Genomic DNA, 16,912 nt, shown 5'->3' on the forward strand with positions numbered 1-16,912 from the left:
TTATCCCTTTTATTTTATTTTCTGCTCTTATCAGTTCTGCCAATGGTTCTATTGCTAAGGCAAACAATGAGGGGGATAATGGACATCCCTGTCTAGTTGATCTACTTAATTTAAATTGGCTCGATACATATTAATTTACTATTACCTTTGCCAATGGTTCATTATATAATGCTTTAATCCAATTTATATTTTTCTGGTAGATTGAACCTCTGTAATACTTTAAATAAATAGCTCTATTCTACTCTGTCGAAGGCTTTTTCTGTGTCTAAAGCAACAGCCACTCTTGGCTTCTTATTTCCTTGAACTGCATGAATTAGATTAATAAGTTTACAGATATTATTCGCTGTTCGTCTTTTCTTAATCAATCCAGTTTGATCTTGTTTTACTATTTTTGGTACACAATCGACCAATCTGTTTGCTAATAATTTCGCTATTATCTTATAATCTGAGTTAAGTAGAGATATTGGTCTATATGATGCTGGTGTTAATGGATCCTTCCCCGTCTTTGGTATTAGTGTAATTATTGATGTCTTACATGAATCTGGCAAGTTTTGTGTTTCTTCGATCTGGTCCATTACTTCCAGGAGAGAAGGAATTAATAACTCTTTAAATGTTTTATAGAATTCTATTGGGAATCCATCCTCTCCAGGTGTTTTATTGTTCGGCAGCTTTTTTAATATATCCTGTACTTCCTCTATTTCAAATGGTTTTATCAGTTTGTTTTGTTCCTCTTCTTGCAAGTTCGGCAGTTCAATTTTAGCTAAAAACTCTTCAATTTTATCATCTTTCCCCCTCATTCTCAGTTTGGTATAATTGTTCATAAAATTCCTTGAAGTTCTCATTAATCTCTATTGGGTTATATGTAATTTGTTTGTCCTTTTTCCTTGATGCCAATACAGTTCTTTTAGCTTGTTCTGTTTTAAGTTGCCAGGCTAATATTTTGTGTGTTTTTTTTTTCTCCCAGTTCGTAATACTTTTGCTTTATTTTCATTATATTCTTCTCCACCTTGTACATTTGTAATGTTTCGTATTTTATTTTTTTGTCCGCCAATTCTCTCTTTTTCATTCTTCTTTTCTTCTTTGGCTTGGCTTCGCGGACGAAGATTTATGGAGGGGGTAAAAAGTCCACGTCAGCTGCAGGCTCGTTTGTGGCTGACCAGTCCGATGCGGGACAGGCAGACACGATTGCAGCGGTTGCAAGGGAAAATTGGTTGGTTGGGGTTGGGTGTTGGGTTTTTCCTCCTTTGCCTTTTGTCAGTGAGGTGGGCTCTGCGGTCTTCTTCAAAGGAGGCTGCTGCCCGCCAAACTGTGAGGCGCCAAGATGCACGGTTTGAGGCGTTATCAGCCCACTGGCGGTGGTCAATGTGGCAGGCACCAAGAGATTTCTTTAGGCAGTCCTTGTACCTTTTCTTTGGTGCACCTCTGTCACGGTGGCCAGTGGAGAGCTCGCCATATAATACGATCTTGGGAAGGCGATGGTCCTCCATTCTGGAGACGTGACCCATCCAGCGCAGCTGGATCTTCAGCAGCGTGGACTCGATGCTGTCGACCTCTGCCATCTCGAGTACCTCGACGTTAGGGGTGTGAGCGCTCCAATGGATGTTGAGGATGGAGCGGAGACAACGCTGGTGGAAGCGTTCTAGGAGCCGTAGGTGGTGCCGGTAGAGGACCCATGATTCGGAGCCGAACAGGAGTGTGGGTATGACAACGGCTCTGTATACGCTTATCTTTGTGAGGTTTTTCAGTTGGTTGTTTTTCCAGACTCTTTTGTGTAGTCTTCCAAAGGCGCTATTTGCCTTGGCGAGTCTGTTGTCTATCTCATTGTCGATCCTTGCATCTGATGAAATGGTGCAGCCGAGATAGGTAAACTGGTTGACCGTTTTGAGTTTTGTGTGCCCGATGGAGATGTGGGGGGGCTGGTAGTCATGGTGGGGAGCTGGCTGATGGAGGACCTCAGTTTTCTTCAGGCTGACTTCCAGGCCAAACATTTTGGCAGTTTCCGCAAAGCAGGACGTCAAGCGCTGAAGAGCTGGCTCTGAATGGGCAACTAAAGCGGCATCATCTGCAAAGAGTAGTTCACGGACAAGTTTCTCTTGTGTCTTGGTGTGAGCTTGCAGGCGCCTCAGATTGAAGAGACTGCCATCCGTGCGGTACCGGATGTAAACAGCGTCTTCATTGTTGGGGTCTTTCATGGCTTGGTTCAGCATCATGCTGAAGAAGATTGAAAAGAGGGTTGGTGCGAGAACACAGCCTTGCTTCACGCCATTGTTAATGGAGAAGGGTTCAGAGAGCTCATTGCTGTATCTGACCCGACCTTGTTGGTTTTCGTGCAGTTGGATAATCATGTTGAGGAACTTATATCATCTCTTTTTACTAGTTCCTTTTCTATACTTGCTATCTCCCTTTTCAGCCTGCAGCGGACGTGGACTTTTACCCCCTCCATAAATTTTCGTCCGCGAAGCCAAGCCAAAGATTTCCCGATTATAGTCCTTTTTCATCTTAGTTACATAACTTATTATCTGCCCTCTAATGAAGGCTTTAATTGCATCCCATAATATAAATTTGTCTTTCACTGATTCCGTGTTTATTTCAAAATATGTTTTAATTTGGCGTTCAATAAACTCTCTAAATTCCTGCCTTTTAAGTAGCATGGAGTTTAACCTCCATCTATGTTCTTGGTGGGATGTCCTCCAGTTCTATTGCTAATAACAGAGATGAATGATCAGATAGTAATCTAGCTTTATACTCAGTTTTCCCAACTCTCCATTGAATATGGGCCAACAACAAAAGCATATCAATCCTTGAGTATGCTTTATGCCTACCCGAATAATATGAATATTCCTTCTCTCTTGGGTACTGCCTCCTTAAGTTTCATTTCCTGCATTGATTTAACCATAAATTTGGCTACTTTATTCTTTTTGCTTGTCTTTTGTCCTGTTTTATCCACAATTGGATCCAAATTAATGTTAAAATCGCCTCCTATCAATATATTTCCTTGTATATCTACAATCTTCAAAATAATATCCTACATAACTTTTGATTCTCCTCATTAGGTGCATATATATTGAGCAAATTCCAAAATTCTGAGTATATGGTTCGGTGCGGACTAGAAGGGCCTAATGGCCTGTTTCCGTGCTGTTATTGTTATGTTATGTTATATCTGACATGTTATAATTACATACCTGCCTGCTAGATCTATTATTACCTCCTCTATTTTGATTGGTATATTTTTATTAATTAATATAGCTACACCTCTAGCTTTTGAATTATGTGATGCTGCTGCTACGTGTCCTACCCAGTCTCTCTTTAATTTGTTATGTTCCACTTCAGTTAGATGTGTTTCCTGCACAAATGCTATATCAATTTTTTTTAGTAAATCTAATAGGCTCTTCCTTTTAATTTGGTTATATATTCCATTAATGTTTATAGTCATATAGTTCAACTTGGCCATCTTATATCTTGTTTACACCTCATTTCCATTTCCTCACCACCACCATCATCCCCCTTTTCCCCATTTTCATCTCTGTTTTCCCTTTATAAACTCAATGTATGACAACACATTTAAAACATAAAATACTCCAACAACTCCCACACCCAATATTACCTTAACCCCAAATGCCCCCTCCTCTCTGAGTAGCCCCCTATCCCTTGCCGGGCAACCACAACTCCCCATTCCATTTGGATTGCGATCTTGTTCGCAAGTGTCAACTGATTTCGCAGTGATGGTTATACTCTCCCCCTGCAACCCCCCTCAGAAAACACTTTTTTTTCTTTTTTTTTTTACACATATGACAAAGCTCTCCCTTTTTTCCCCTTATTTCCTTCCTTCCCTTCTCTTTTCCCTCTTTAATTCTTTACATATACATAGTTTTTACATCTTGATATATACTTTATTGCCATTCTTCATTCTTATTACATCTCTTCATCTCTCCTTCTGTCCTGCAAACACTCTGCAAATTCTTGTGCTTCCTCTGGGTCCAAGAACAGCCTGTTTTGCTCCCCGGGGATAAATACTTTAAAGACAACTGGATGTCTTAACATGAATTTATAACCTTTTTTCCATAGGATCGATTTTGCTGTATTAAACTCCTTCCTCTTTTGTAAAAGTTCAAAACTTATGTCTGGGTAAAAAAATATTTGTGACTCTTGAATTCCAATGGTTTATTATCTTCTCTAATTTTATTCCTTGCCCACTCCAGTATATTTTCTCTTGTCATATATCTCAAAAATTTTACTAAGATGGGTCTTGGTTTTTGATGTATCTGTGGTTTCGGAGCTAGTGCTCTGTGTGCCCTTTCTATTTCCATTTCTTCCTGCATTTCTGTTGTTCCCAGGACCTTCGGGATCCATTCTTTTACAATTCCTTCATATCTGTTCCTTCTTCATCTTTCTTCAGGCCCACTATTTTTATGTTGTTTTGCCGACTATAATTTTCCAACATATCAATTTTCTGAGCTAACAACTCTTGAGTCTCTTTAATTTTTTTGTCACTTTCTTCCAATTTTCCTCTTAAATCGTTTACTTCCATTTCTACAGCTGTTTCTCGTTCTTCAACATTTTCTACTCTTTTCCCTATTTCTGTCATGACTAGTTCTACTCTTTGCATTTTAACTTCTGTTCTTTTCATTTTTCTTTTAATTGCACTAAATTCTAAAGACAGCCATTCTTTTAATGCTCTCATTTGTTCTTGAAAAAAAGCTTTATCTAAATTCTTTCCCTCTGTTTCACCTTCTATTTCTCTGTGAAGATCTTGGTCTTTTTCTTCTGTGTCTGTACCTGTGTTTGTGTCTTCTTCTCTTCTTTGTATCTGTCTCTTCTGATTTTCCTGATGAGTTGCTTGTATCACTTTGTTAGGCTTCTTCTTGCTGGGCCTTTTGCTGTTGGTCCTTTCCTTCTGAGCTGCTCATCTGTCGGGCCTCCTGCTGCTGCTCCTCTTGCCGTTCACCCCGTCAACTTTCTTTCTCGCCTGTTAGCTCACTCCCTCTCCTGCCGCCTTCCTCATCTTCCAGTTGAGAGCCCTGGTGTCAGGTGTCCCTCAGCTGGTTGCGCCGTGGTTGCCCCCTCCTCGGCTAAGCCCCCCCCATCTGTGTTTTCTTTTACCTTTGATTGCGCTCTGCTCATGCGCGACTACACGCGCATGTGCAGTTGCGCACTTCTGTTTGGCTCAGAGAGCTATTTTTGCAGTCCACCGGTCGGGGGGAGTCGCAACTCCGCAGGGCTGGCACCATCCATTCTTCGCCACCACAGCTCCCTGTTCCTTCGTGCAGGTAAGGCCTTCTTTCTTTTCCGGTGACTTTTCTTTTTTTCCAGTTGTTTTTACTTTTTCCTTCTTGGGTGCCATCTTCTTTCTCTTCTCTGCAACTTTATCTTTTATTTCTTATATTTTGTATTTGTTGAACTTTGTCTTTTCTTGACTTTTTTTCTGGAGAGGGCTGGTTTTACCCTACCGGCCACTCCTCACGTGACTCCTCCTAGTTAATGGTTTTTGTGACTCATCCAATAATGGATCTAGACAACAATTAAAATCCCCACCAATTTTCACATCTTCATTTGCTTCAGCAAGATGGAAAAAAGCATCCTGAATAAATTTTTCATCATCTGAGTTCATAAGTGTCAAGATTTCAGATTAATTTGACAATTTATTAAACAAATCTAGCCGCACAATTTATAATAGATTGTAATTTAAAAGGTAATTTCTTATTAATTAAAATAACAACTCCTTTTGCCTTAGAATTAAAGAAGCTATAAATTGACCTCCCCATTTTCTTTATAGTTTTTGAAATTATTTTTCAGTTAAATGCATCTCTTGTAAAAAAAAGCAGCATCAACTCTCAATTTTTTTTAATATAAGCTGAAATCTTTTTTATCTTAATTGTATTATTAAACCAATTCATGTTAAAAGTTACAAAATTTAAATTATTTCCCACCATATCTCAAATTTAAAAGTACCTAACTCTTGCCACTCATCCCAATAAATAACTTCTCCAGAGAAAAAGAAAAACAAAAAAGTACTGATATGTTAAAAAAAAACCAGTACTAGTCCCCTCTATTATATGGGAAGTGGCTCTTGCCACTAAGTGACACGTGGCTGTGGAAGGAGAGGACAAAAAGTCCGCTCCCCCAGACAGAATATATAAAAACATATTTATATCATTCTATCAAGTATGAAAAGCTTCCTCAAGATCCTTGTTCTCTTGATAATCATTAATTTCAATCAATTCTCAATATTCCAACACCTGACATCTATCTTGCAAGTTATCTTGGCTCAATTTCAGCTTCTGAAAAGGCGGCTTTGAGTTGAATCTTGTTTATTATTGGGCAACGAATGAGCAAATTCCAAAGCTTTATCTTCATTGGAAAAAAATTGCAGTAGATTTTTTCCAGTGAAAACTTTAAGTATAGCCGGATAGCGAGAAGCAAATTTATATCCAATCTTCCAAAGAACAGATTTTGCAGGATTAAATTATTTTCTTCTTTAACAATAGACATACTCAAATCTGCATAGAAAAATACTCTATTATTTCCAATCATTAGGAGGCCTTGCTGTTTTCTAGCATTTTGGATCACCAATCTTAATATCATTTCTTTATCTTGATAATGTAAACATCTAATTAGAATAAAACATGGCACTTGTCCCAGAAATGGTTTCTTTCTATTAGCAACATGAGCTTGACCAATTCCAATCCATTCGGAAAATTTTCAGGGCCCATAGCTTCAGGAATCCATCTTTGAAAAAACTGTAGTGGGTTGGGATCTTTAAAATCTTCAGGCAGTCCAACAATTTTAACATTATTTCTATGACTATGATTCTCCAATACACCACTTTCCTGTAAAAGTTTCTTCCGTTGAACTTCCCAAACCGTGAAAGAATCTTCCATTTTATTAACTGTATCTTTTGTACTTCAAAATGATAACCTTGAATATCTTCAATTTTCTGAACTTTAGCTTCAACTTTATCCACAGTTTTAGCATATTTTGCCATTTCAACTTTAATAAAATTTATTTCACCTTTAAGGGATTGAAATTGTATATTAGATTCAGATTTACAGACATGAAATGCAAATCCATATGACTAGTCATTCTTTTGATTTGTTCCGTAAGTATAAAAAGTTGATCTGAAGGATCTGCACTTTGAAGTTTAGCCTGATAAAATTCAAATTTCCTTCCTTCCACTATCTAAACTGGGGCCCTTCTCCACAATATGATGGTCCTGCTCCCTCCAAATATTTCTTCCTCTTCTTGGGATGTTGGGATTGGTCGTACTTGTTTACGAGCCATTTGCTTAGTCCTAATCTGACTAGCAATGCTAGCAGATGTAGGCTTAGCTGGCTCAGTTATTCTATGTAAAGACATGGATTCCATTGTGTGCATTCACTCTTGCAACATTTGAAGTTGAAGAATCCTCTTCTGAACTCCAGCGCCATCTTCGCCAGCTCCCCAAAGAAGTGGCGCTGAAGTCGCATTGATTTTGGTTGTCACAGTGAGTTGATCTCCCATAGTTAAGGTAGCTTCTGTTTCTTTAATCATACTGACCTCTTTAATAGTCGTTTTCTTTGCAGTTTGAGCCTTTGATTTCTTTATAGCCATTGTAGTTAAGTTTAAGACAAATCCTAATATCTTAATTTTAAAAAGCTTTTTTCCAAATTGGGTTTTAATTAATTCTGCCAGGAGAGGCAGATTTTCATGTCTCCAACCTACGGCATCACACCACACTCCTCATCATCAATGAATTTCTGAAAGTGAACTTTGAACTGCCTTTTCAATACTGCGCCTTGAGCTGTGGTGGCTTGGGTTATACCACACACCAGTAGATAAGCTTAGATAAGTTAGTTAAATTAGATAGTGTTATATTTTTGTTTATTAATAATTTTAAAATATTATTTTAAATAACACCATGTCCTGATTTCTATTGCTGCTGTCTGGTACGTAACAAAATAAACCAATTATAGGGCCATGGCTTGATAAGCAAAGGGAAGTACAGTAAAATCCTTGAAATTCGGAATTCAAGCAACCAGCAACCCACTCAAGTGGCCAAAAAATGAAATAAATAAAAATATTTTTAAATAAATAAAAAGAAATAAAACAATTAAATAAAAGTTTAAAATTGTAAAAGTAAATATTCTCCAAAGCAGAACACAACCCCTTGACAAAGATGGGTGCAAACATTTTAGCCAGCAGAGCGTCCTGATCGTGCCCTCCCACAGCAGCTGTTTGAATAAAATTGTATTTGAATAAAATGATGGCACCCAGGATGAAGAGCCATCCTCTGGGGTGACTCTCTCAAAGTGTCTCCCTAACCCTGCCTCATAAGAGTCTTTATTAGTATTTTATATATATTAGTACAGCTTTATCTGTAAACTTGAGGGAGGGGTATCAATTATAATGGTGGCACAGTTCACGTAGTGTTTAGCGCAATGCTCTTACAACACCAGTGATGGGGGGGGGGAATTCCAATTTAAAATAACATTCTGTAAATTATAGAAATTACTGGATTAAAGTGAACTTTACATAATTAAGGACTATAATAATACTGCTTTCTCCAGTAAAAATTGTTGTTAAGAGAAAGATGGGGACCAAACCTATCCACACCTGAAACTAATGAGATGAAAGGAACGATTTGCCTGGAGAACACAGCATTATTCTCCAAAATGAGAGTGCACGACTGGGGGGGGGTGGGGTGCGAGAGAATGGAAAGTTCCTGGTCTGATTGGTGTTTAGATAGCATGGTGTCAATTATAAATGCAAAATACAGATTAGTACTACATAATTTTCTACAATAATTATACCTCATACCACTAAAACTACATAAATCAATATCGGAAATATCACAGATGCATTTTAGATGTGGAACAGAAATAGGAACATTTGTACATGCTAACTTTAGTACATGACCAAGTAGAATGTAAGAAGGTTCCTATTTTATCACCACATCTAAAACAGAACTGCTGCAAAGAAAGCACCATTGCTTAAATATATGATTACTATTTGGAACAAGCTAAATAATAAATTTGGAATAAAGGGCAGTATCTTGCCAAAAATACCTCTGTTTCAGAATAACTTTTTACTAAAGATAATCAATTTATGAATATTTGGTTTCACAATGGTATTAAAAACGTAGAGGATCGTTTTGAACAAGATCAATTGATGTCATTTCAACAACTAAGAAATAAATATGGAATTTCACAAAATACACTCTTTTTGCTATTTACAGTTGAGGGGGTATTTGCAGGAATAATTAGGTCCAACTATGCACTTACTGACTTGTAGTGAGTTGGGGGTTCTTATTAGGAAAGATTATACTAAGAAATTTATTTCTACATTGTATCTTTTATGACAAGCAGGTACTATCAAGGAGTTCATAAATCAAGAAGGTTGATTTGAACATTATGAATGGTGAGAAAAGATGGGCAGAACTTTGCCATGACTGCATGACAAATATAAATGTTAGGTATAGATTAGTTCAATATAATTATTTAAATCAATTATATTTAACACCTCAAAAATTGCATAAAATTAAGTCGGATTGATAGGTTCTTGATTAATAAGGGCACCAAAGGCTATGGGGAAGGTAGGCAGGAGAGAATGGAATTGAAAGAAAAAATACATTAGCCATGATTTGAATGGAGGAGAAGACTCAATAGGCTAAATGGCCTAATTCTGTTCTCAAGTCTTATGATTTCACAATATATTCATTACAAAATCTAGTTATCAGGATACACTTGTTATAATGGAAAATTACAAAGGTCAACTCCCTCATGCATACACTGCCTCATCTTGGAATTGTATCTAAATTTACTTAAATCATGCATCATATCCATGATGGTGAAATAAGCTTACACATAAAAAATACACACAGACAAGGGCATTTTGAACATTAATGTAAATCTTCGATCCAGATTGCATTGCTTGATCAAATACTATGAACTGAACTCAGCACAACACAAAATAACAATTTTAACGCTTTTCAAAGTAGAAACATACACCAGAAGTGTTGACTTTTTGATGACTTACCTTCAAGAGCTTGTTGTGCCCCAAGACCATTGTAGCTGTTCTGTAAATGCAAGATAGAAATATCTGATCTCTTAGTCATGGAACACACTATTTGCTGTTCATCTAAAACAAAAGTAAAGTACTGCAGATGATGGCATTCTGAAATTAAAACAGAAGGTAGAATACACTCATGATGGACAGAATTTGTTTCTTACCCATCCCATTCCCACTTAATCATGCCTTTTTCATGAAGATGCCACTGGGTTTCTGAGCTGATCAGAACATGGTCTCCTTTCATATCCATCATCTAATTTGTAGGTACATTTTTACATCATTACAGCAACAATAAAATTACTAAGAATGGAGAAGTTTTCTCATCTTGCATCACAAAGTATCCAAGGATTAACAAGCGTATAGATGCTATTTATTTGGCATTCCTTGTATTGGCATGGAAGCAGGCTTATGAACATGTAAACAAGCAAAAAAAGTGATCTGTAACCTCGCACTGAGGCAGGATGCATGGTCTAAAACCTCAACTCACAAAAGGTATTCCTCAAGCAAATTCTAGATCTCAAAAGCTGGCTCAAATATTCACTAGTGACGAATTACTAAACATTTAGTGAAAACAAATAGTCTGTCGCAATCAATGTTATTTTAGAAATCATCTTTGGCTGCATTCAATATCAAGTTTCATGGATCATTCTTCCACCTTTACAACTTTCCATAATAGCGATAGCCCTTGAGATCACTTACCTGCTAAGACAAATTCAGATTTAAATAATTTGGTCAACTATAACTGTTGTTAGGAATCCAGTGATTGATCAGTTAATCTGGCTAGAAGTAAATGTAAAGTAACAGGAGAGACCTAGAATAAATAGAGTATATCATGTGGTCCATCTTCCCTCAGCTAACCTTGGATTTTCAAATGACTTAACTTTGAAATAAGATACTGAATAGGCTAGCAATGCAATTTTCTTTTGTCATAGGTGGTGGCATGGTTGACAGCTTGGCTGGGATCGAGGTTAGCGCAATGCCTTTATAGCACCAGCGATCGGGTCTAGGGTTCAAATCCTGCACCGTCTGTAAAGAGTTTGTACATTCTCACATGTCTGCATGGGTTTTCCCTGGGGACTCTGGTTTCCTCCCACCATTTGAAATGTTTCGGGGGTATAGGTAATTGGGTGTAAATTGGGCAGCACAGGGTTGTGGGCTGAAATGGCCTGTAGCGTGCTGTATGTCTACATTTAAAAAAAATTTAAAATATTTTAAAAACTCAAATTTAAAAAAATTTCAATTTTACATTTTGCTACATCCACTAATTTACCATCTTATTTTCTAAGCTGTATTTACTATCTAATTCCGTTATACTTTCTTCCTCCTTTTGAATATTTCTCCATTCGAATACCCTCACTATGGAGCACTCCACAATGTATAAACTTTGTTTGAAGAATAAAAGATGGAAGAATATCGTAATGCAACACTCAAATATTACACAAGATATCTTCTTTGGCTTGGCTTCGCGGATGAAAATTTATGGAGGGGTAAAGTCCACGTCAGCTGCAGGCTCGCTTGTGGCTGACAAGTCCGATGCGGGACAGGCAGACACAATTGCAGCGGTTGCAAGGGAAAATTGGTTGGTTGGGGTTGAGTTTTTCCTCCTTTATCTTTTGTCAGTGAGGTGGGAAGTGAAAAAGGCTTTTCAGATCAACAAGTCTGTGCTGATTTAATGTTCTATTCAAGCCTCCTTCCATCTTTTCTCAGCTAACTTTCAATACACCTTTTCCCTTATTTATAATACAAAGTACAATAAAAATCTCCATTATCTGGTATTCAATCAAGCAGAAACTCACACAATCAGCATAAAATGAAAAAAAAAATAAACCACTTTAAAAATAAAGTTTTAAATAAACGTTTAATATCGTAAAATTCCATGAAGCAACACATAAACCCTTGGGAACAAACATTCAGCAAGGAGTGCCCGCCAATAGCAGCTATAAATTTGTGTTTGAATAAAATGGTAGCACCCAGGATGAAGAGCTGGCCGATGGGGGTCACTGCTGGGACAACTCTGCCAAAGTGTCTCCCTCTCTCTGCCTGGTAAGAGTATATAGTTATTAGTATATTAGTAAGGCTTTATCTGTAAACTTGGTGGAAGAGGTTAATTATAACGGCAGGACAGCTAACGCAACAATGTTACAGTGCTTGTGAATGGGGTTTGAATATAAAGGTGCAAGGAGAGAATGACTGTGACATTTGCATCACAGTCAGCGCAAGGAAGGTGTGCCGAGGACCTGACTGGGACACTTGCATGGAGGTGAGTTGGGTTGACCTGAGGGTCTGACCTGGTCATTTGTGTGGAGGTGAATTGTGTTGTCAGCACGAGGGGTTAATTATGATGACAGAACAGTTAGCGTAGCGGCTAGCACAATGCTGTTACAGTGCCAGCAACCGGGATTCTAATTTAAATTCTGTAAGTTAAAGGAATTAGCTGATTAAAGTGAACATTACATAATTAAAGACTACGATGCAGATATTTTTAAAAATTACTTTACATTTTGCACTGTCTTCTGTCTTTTAAACAGAGGATTCTTAATGCAGGAGTCTTAGATAAGTATTGCAAGAGTGAGTCTCTGTAACCAGAAAATCTACTATCTGACTTCCATGATCCCCATTGGTGGCAGTTAATGAAGATTTTATTGTACTGTAGTCTAAAATCTTGTCCACAGCCTATTTTCCTCTCCCAAAAATATTTAAAAAAAATCCTTTTGCAGACTTTGAAATACCATAAGTACAAATTTGCATTTCAAATGCTTATTTTGAGACTCACCGGCAAAGAAACTTCCTTTTGAGGAGATGTATCCAGGGAGTTCTGATATGGCATTCCATGAACAGGAATCTGATCCAACCTTGAAGTTACTGGAGTGTTCTGGGCAACTGTTAAACTGGAAGATGTGAAATCAAATGGATTTGTTGATTCAAGTTTCTTCCTCCAGCAAATATCAGGCTCTTGAACTTCAATGTTGTACCCCAACTTTAAAAAAAGGTTAATCAAGTACAGGGGATGTGTCAAAAGATAGGAGGATGGCAAATGCTGTGTGTCTATTCAAGAAGGGCTGCAGGAAAAAGCCTGGGAACCACAGGCCAGTGAGCCTAATGTCTGTGATTAGCAAGTTACTAGAGTATTCAGATGAAGATGGTGTACATGAACTTCGATGGCCAATGGCTGATTAGGGATAGCAGTTTTTTTTTTAAAAAGTGACAGGTCATGTCTCATAAATCTAAGTTTTTTGAAAATGTAACCAAGAAACAGGGCAGAGTTATGTTGTATTTACAGATTTCAGTAAGGCATTCGATAAGGTTCCACACAGTCAAATGCTCTGGACGGTTAGATCACATAGGATTCAAGGTGAAACAGCAAAATGGATAGAAAACTGGCTATATCGAAGAAAGTAGAGGGTGATGGTGGGTGGTTGTTTTCCCGCACTGGAAGCCCGTGACTAGAGGTGACCCACAGGGTTGAGTGCTGGGCACATTAATCTTCATCAATTATTTACATGAAAACATATATGATTAGCAAGCTTGAAGATGACATTAAAGTGTCTAATATTGTTGATAATAAAAACGTTTGCCAAAGATTAAAGCGGGATCTTGATCAGTTGGGAAAAGGAATGGTTGATGGAATATAATGCACATTTTGCATTTTGGGATGTCTAACATGTGTAGGACCTACACCATGAATAGCAGAGATCTGGAGAGCAAGATCCTTCAGCTCCACAACACTCTCCAGATCTCTGCTATTCACGGTACATTATATCTTTAAGTGGTGATTTTGTACATTGGCCTTATTCAGAATATTCAGTGTAGAAATTGGAAGGACAAGTTGGTAAGGCCCCATTCGGAGCATTGCATTGAGTTTTGGTCACCTTGCTACAGGAAAGATGTTGTCAAGATGAAGAGGATGCAGAGATAATTTATGAAGATGTTGCCAGCACTCAGGGGCCTGAGCTATAGGGAGCGGTTGATCAGGCTTGGGCTTTAATCCTTGGACTACAGGAAGAAGAGGGATAATCTCCGAGACAAGATACAAAATCATGAGAATAGATTGGATGAACGCAGAGAGTCCTTTCCCCAGAGTAGGGGAATCAGTAACTGGATGACTTTGGTTTAAGTTGAGAGTGGAAAGACTGAACAGAACCCAAGGGTAATTTGTTTTATCTTAAAAAAAGAGGTCGATGAATGTATGGAACAGTCTACTGAAGGAGGTGGTTAAGGTAGGTACTACTGCAATGTTTAAGAATAAATTGGACAGATACATGGATAGGATAGGTTAAGAGGGATATGGGCCAAACACAGGCAGGTAGGGGCATTGTAAATGGGATATTTTGGTGAGCAATAAGGGCCAAATGGCATATTTCCATGCTGTACAACTTCATAACTCTACCCTGGACTAATGATCTGCCTGCACCATTGAACCTTTAATTTTTTTTTGCACGAACTGCAACTGTGAAAAATTATCAATTTTTTAACATTTATTATTTCCTTTCCTGTCTTGGCATATTTATACTATTATAGTTGGTTTATCTTGTGTAGCTGTGTGGCTGAAGCAAGCAAGAATTTCAGTACATCTATACATTGTACTAATACATATGACAATAAGTTCTCATTTCATTCTTGAACTGTCCTGGATATCATTAAAAACTGTAATATTTATTGAACCACCATAAATAAGACTGAATGCAATAGAGCAGAATTACATCAATTCTGATAATGAACTGGTCAAAAATATTTAACCAGTTATACTACATTCAGTGGCAACAGTGCACATATTGAATATAATTATTCTAATGTAAGAATTTGATCTATTTTATTCATCACTATAGATTAATTTCTCTCACCTTACAGCTTCATCTGGTCTAAGATAATGCTACCCAAGGATACTGCTTGGAGAGTCTAGAATGCAGTTGTAAAATTACTTTCGTCTTATTTTATTTTCATAGAAAAATCCACGTGACAGCAAAAACTGACACCAAAACATGTTGAATGTAGAAGCTGGGTAAGTAGAAGATTGTGACTTTACCTGACTGAATTTGAGAACAGGTGGTTTTGTGTTTGACTGGTATTCTCTGTGCTTCCTGTTTGAAATTCAGTCAGAGATGGTTCTGAACCAAATTCCAAGGCTCCAAACTGAACATTCAATCCAGAGACATCAATGGATCTTGGCATTTCAACAGCAGACATAGGAATCTAAACAGAGATGGAAAGTACAGGGTTTCACATGCATGTGCTTTTGAAACCAAAAGGAGAAAATTCCCGTGCAACTCTTGAGTTACGTCTGAGGCTCATCACCTCATGATACATTATTCTTCCCCTTATTATAATTATGCCTGATGGGAAAGGGAGACACATCCCACTCCTGAAGATCAATTAAACTGTTTGACCAAATTAAACAACTTAACTGCTTACCACTAAAAATAAAACCTGCAAGTTAAAATTAAATAGTTAATACTCAAGATCTATGCATCAGTAAAAAATGTTTCAAACAGCTATAATGCAAAAAAGAAATTAAATTGGCCTATTTTAAGACCATCACACAACTCCAGTAAATGGAATTCTATACACTTCACTGGTATTCTTTAAAGCCATTGAAGAACATTAATGACATTAAGACCACATTATTGAATGAAAATGGCAGCAATTTAATCAAAGTTTAATCATGAGATTACAGGTTAAACTCAAATTCAATCTGGTAATAACTTTTACATAGTTCATGAGCAAGTTCCAGCAAGGGTCAGAAAATTCTTCACGCACACTTCAAATACGGTTAGAAACTTGCTAACTAATGTAATTTAAAAATATATTCATTCCCAGAATGTGAATATTGCTGGAAATGCTACCATTTACTTCAGAATCAGGTTTACTGTCATGAACACATTTCATGAAATTTGTTGTTTTGCAGCAGCAGTATTGACTAGAAGAATATACAAAATTACAATTCTGTAAATACAAGATTTAAAAAATAAATAACTAGTGCAAAATAAAATAAAAAGTGAGGTAGTGTCCCTAGGTTGATTGTCCACTGAGAAATCTGATGGTGGAGGGGAAGAAGCTATTTTTTGTAATATTGAGTTTGTCTTCAGACTTCTGTATCTCATTTATAGTGATTAAAAAAGGACATGGCCTGGGTGGTGAGGGTGGTTGATAAGAGAAGCTGCTTTCTTGACGCGCCTCCTCTTAAAGATGTCTTTACTGGAGTGAAGTCAAATCCCATGATGGCACTGGCAGTGATTACACCCTCTGTAGCCTGTTGCTATCCTGTGCATCAGTACCTCCATAGCAAAAGAGATGCAACCAGTAAAAATGTTCTACATCTGCTACATTCTGATGAAATAGCCTGTCGCATGCCTTCTTCATGACTGCATCGACATGATGGACCCAAGTCTTCAGAAATGTTGATCCCAGGAATCTGCTTACCCTTTCCACCGCTGACCCCTTGATGAGGACCAAGGGTTTCCCCTTCCACAATTAATTCCTTAGTTTTACTAATGGTGAGTATGAAGTTGCTCTTGTGTACTTCTGTACACTTTCTCATTGCATCCGTGATTCTGTCGACGACCATGGTGTCATCTGTGTAACAAGCCCAGAGGACCCCAAAACCCATCAGCAATAGATATTCAACAAGACAAATGGTTACTTAAAAAGTTGCTTTTAATTATCTTTAAACTTGAAAATCGAATCAAACTTTAACTTATCACTATTGACTTACATAACCTAACTTAACCCCCTTCTAATTCTAGGCACACAAGTATGTAATGTGTGTGTAAGTTCAGAAAAGTTCTTTGGTTCACAGTTCAATCTCACTTCTCATTCCTCCAAGTTCACTGGTTGCAGGCAATTCGTATAATGTGCACAGAATTTAACATTT

General features: G+C 37.5%; 1 protein-coding gene across 4 annotated transcripts in view; it reads right to left on the reverse strand.

The window, feature by feature from the left end:
* The window catches only part of ubap2a (ubiquitin associated protein 2a), a 157,844-nt gene that overhangs the window by 48,199 nt on the left and 92,733 nt on the right, over positions 1–16,912 (reverse strand). For all 4 annotated transcript variants that reach the window (XM_069924156.1, XM_069924157.1, XM_069924158.1 and 1 more), the window contains 3 exons: positions 15,068–15,234; positions 12,818–12,932; positions 10,012–10,051 (listed from right to left, as the gene is read on the reverse strand). In XM_069924156.1, coding sequence (XP_069780257.1) covers positions 10,012–10,051; positions 12,818–12,932; positions 15,068–15,234 — 322 coding nt within the window. The remainder of the gene's footprint in view (positions 1–10,011; positions 10,052–12,817; positions 12,933–15,067; positions 15,235–16,912) is intronic.

This window comes from Narcine bancroftii, chromosome 3, assembly GCF_036971445.1.
Source record: "Narcine bancroftii isolate sNarBan1 chromosome 3, sNarBan1.hap1, whole genome shotgun sequence".
NCBI lineage: Eukaryota > Metazoa > Chordata > Chondrichthyes > Torpediniformes > Narcinidae > Narcine > Narcine bancroftii.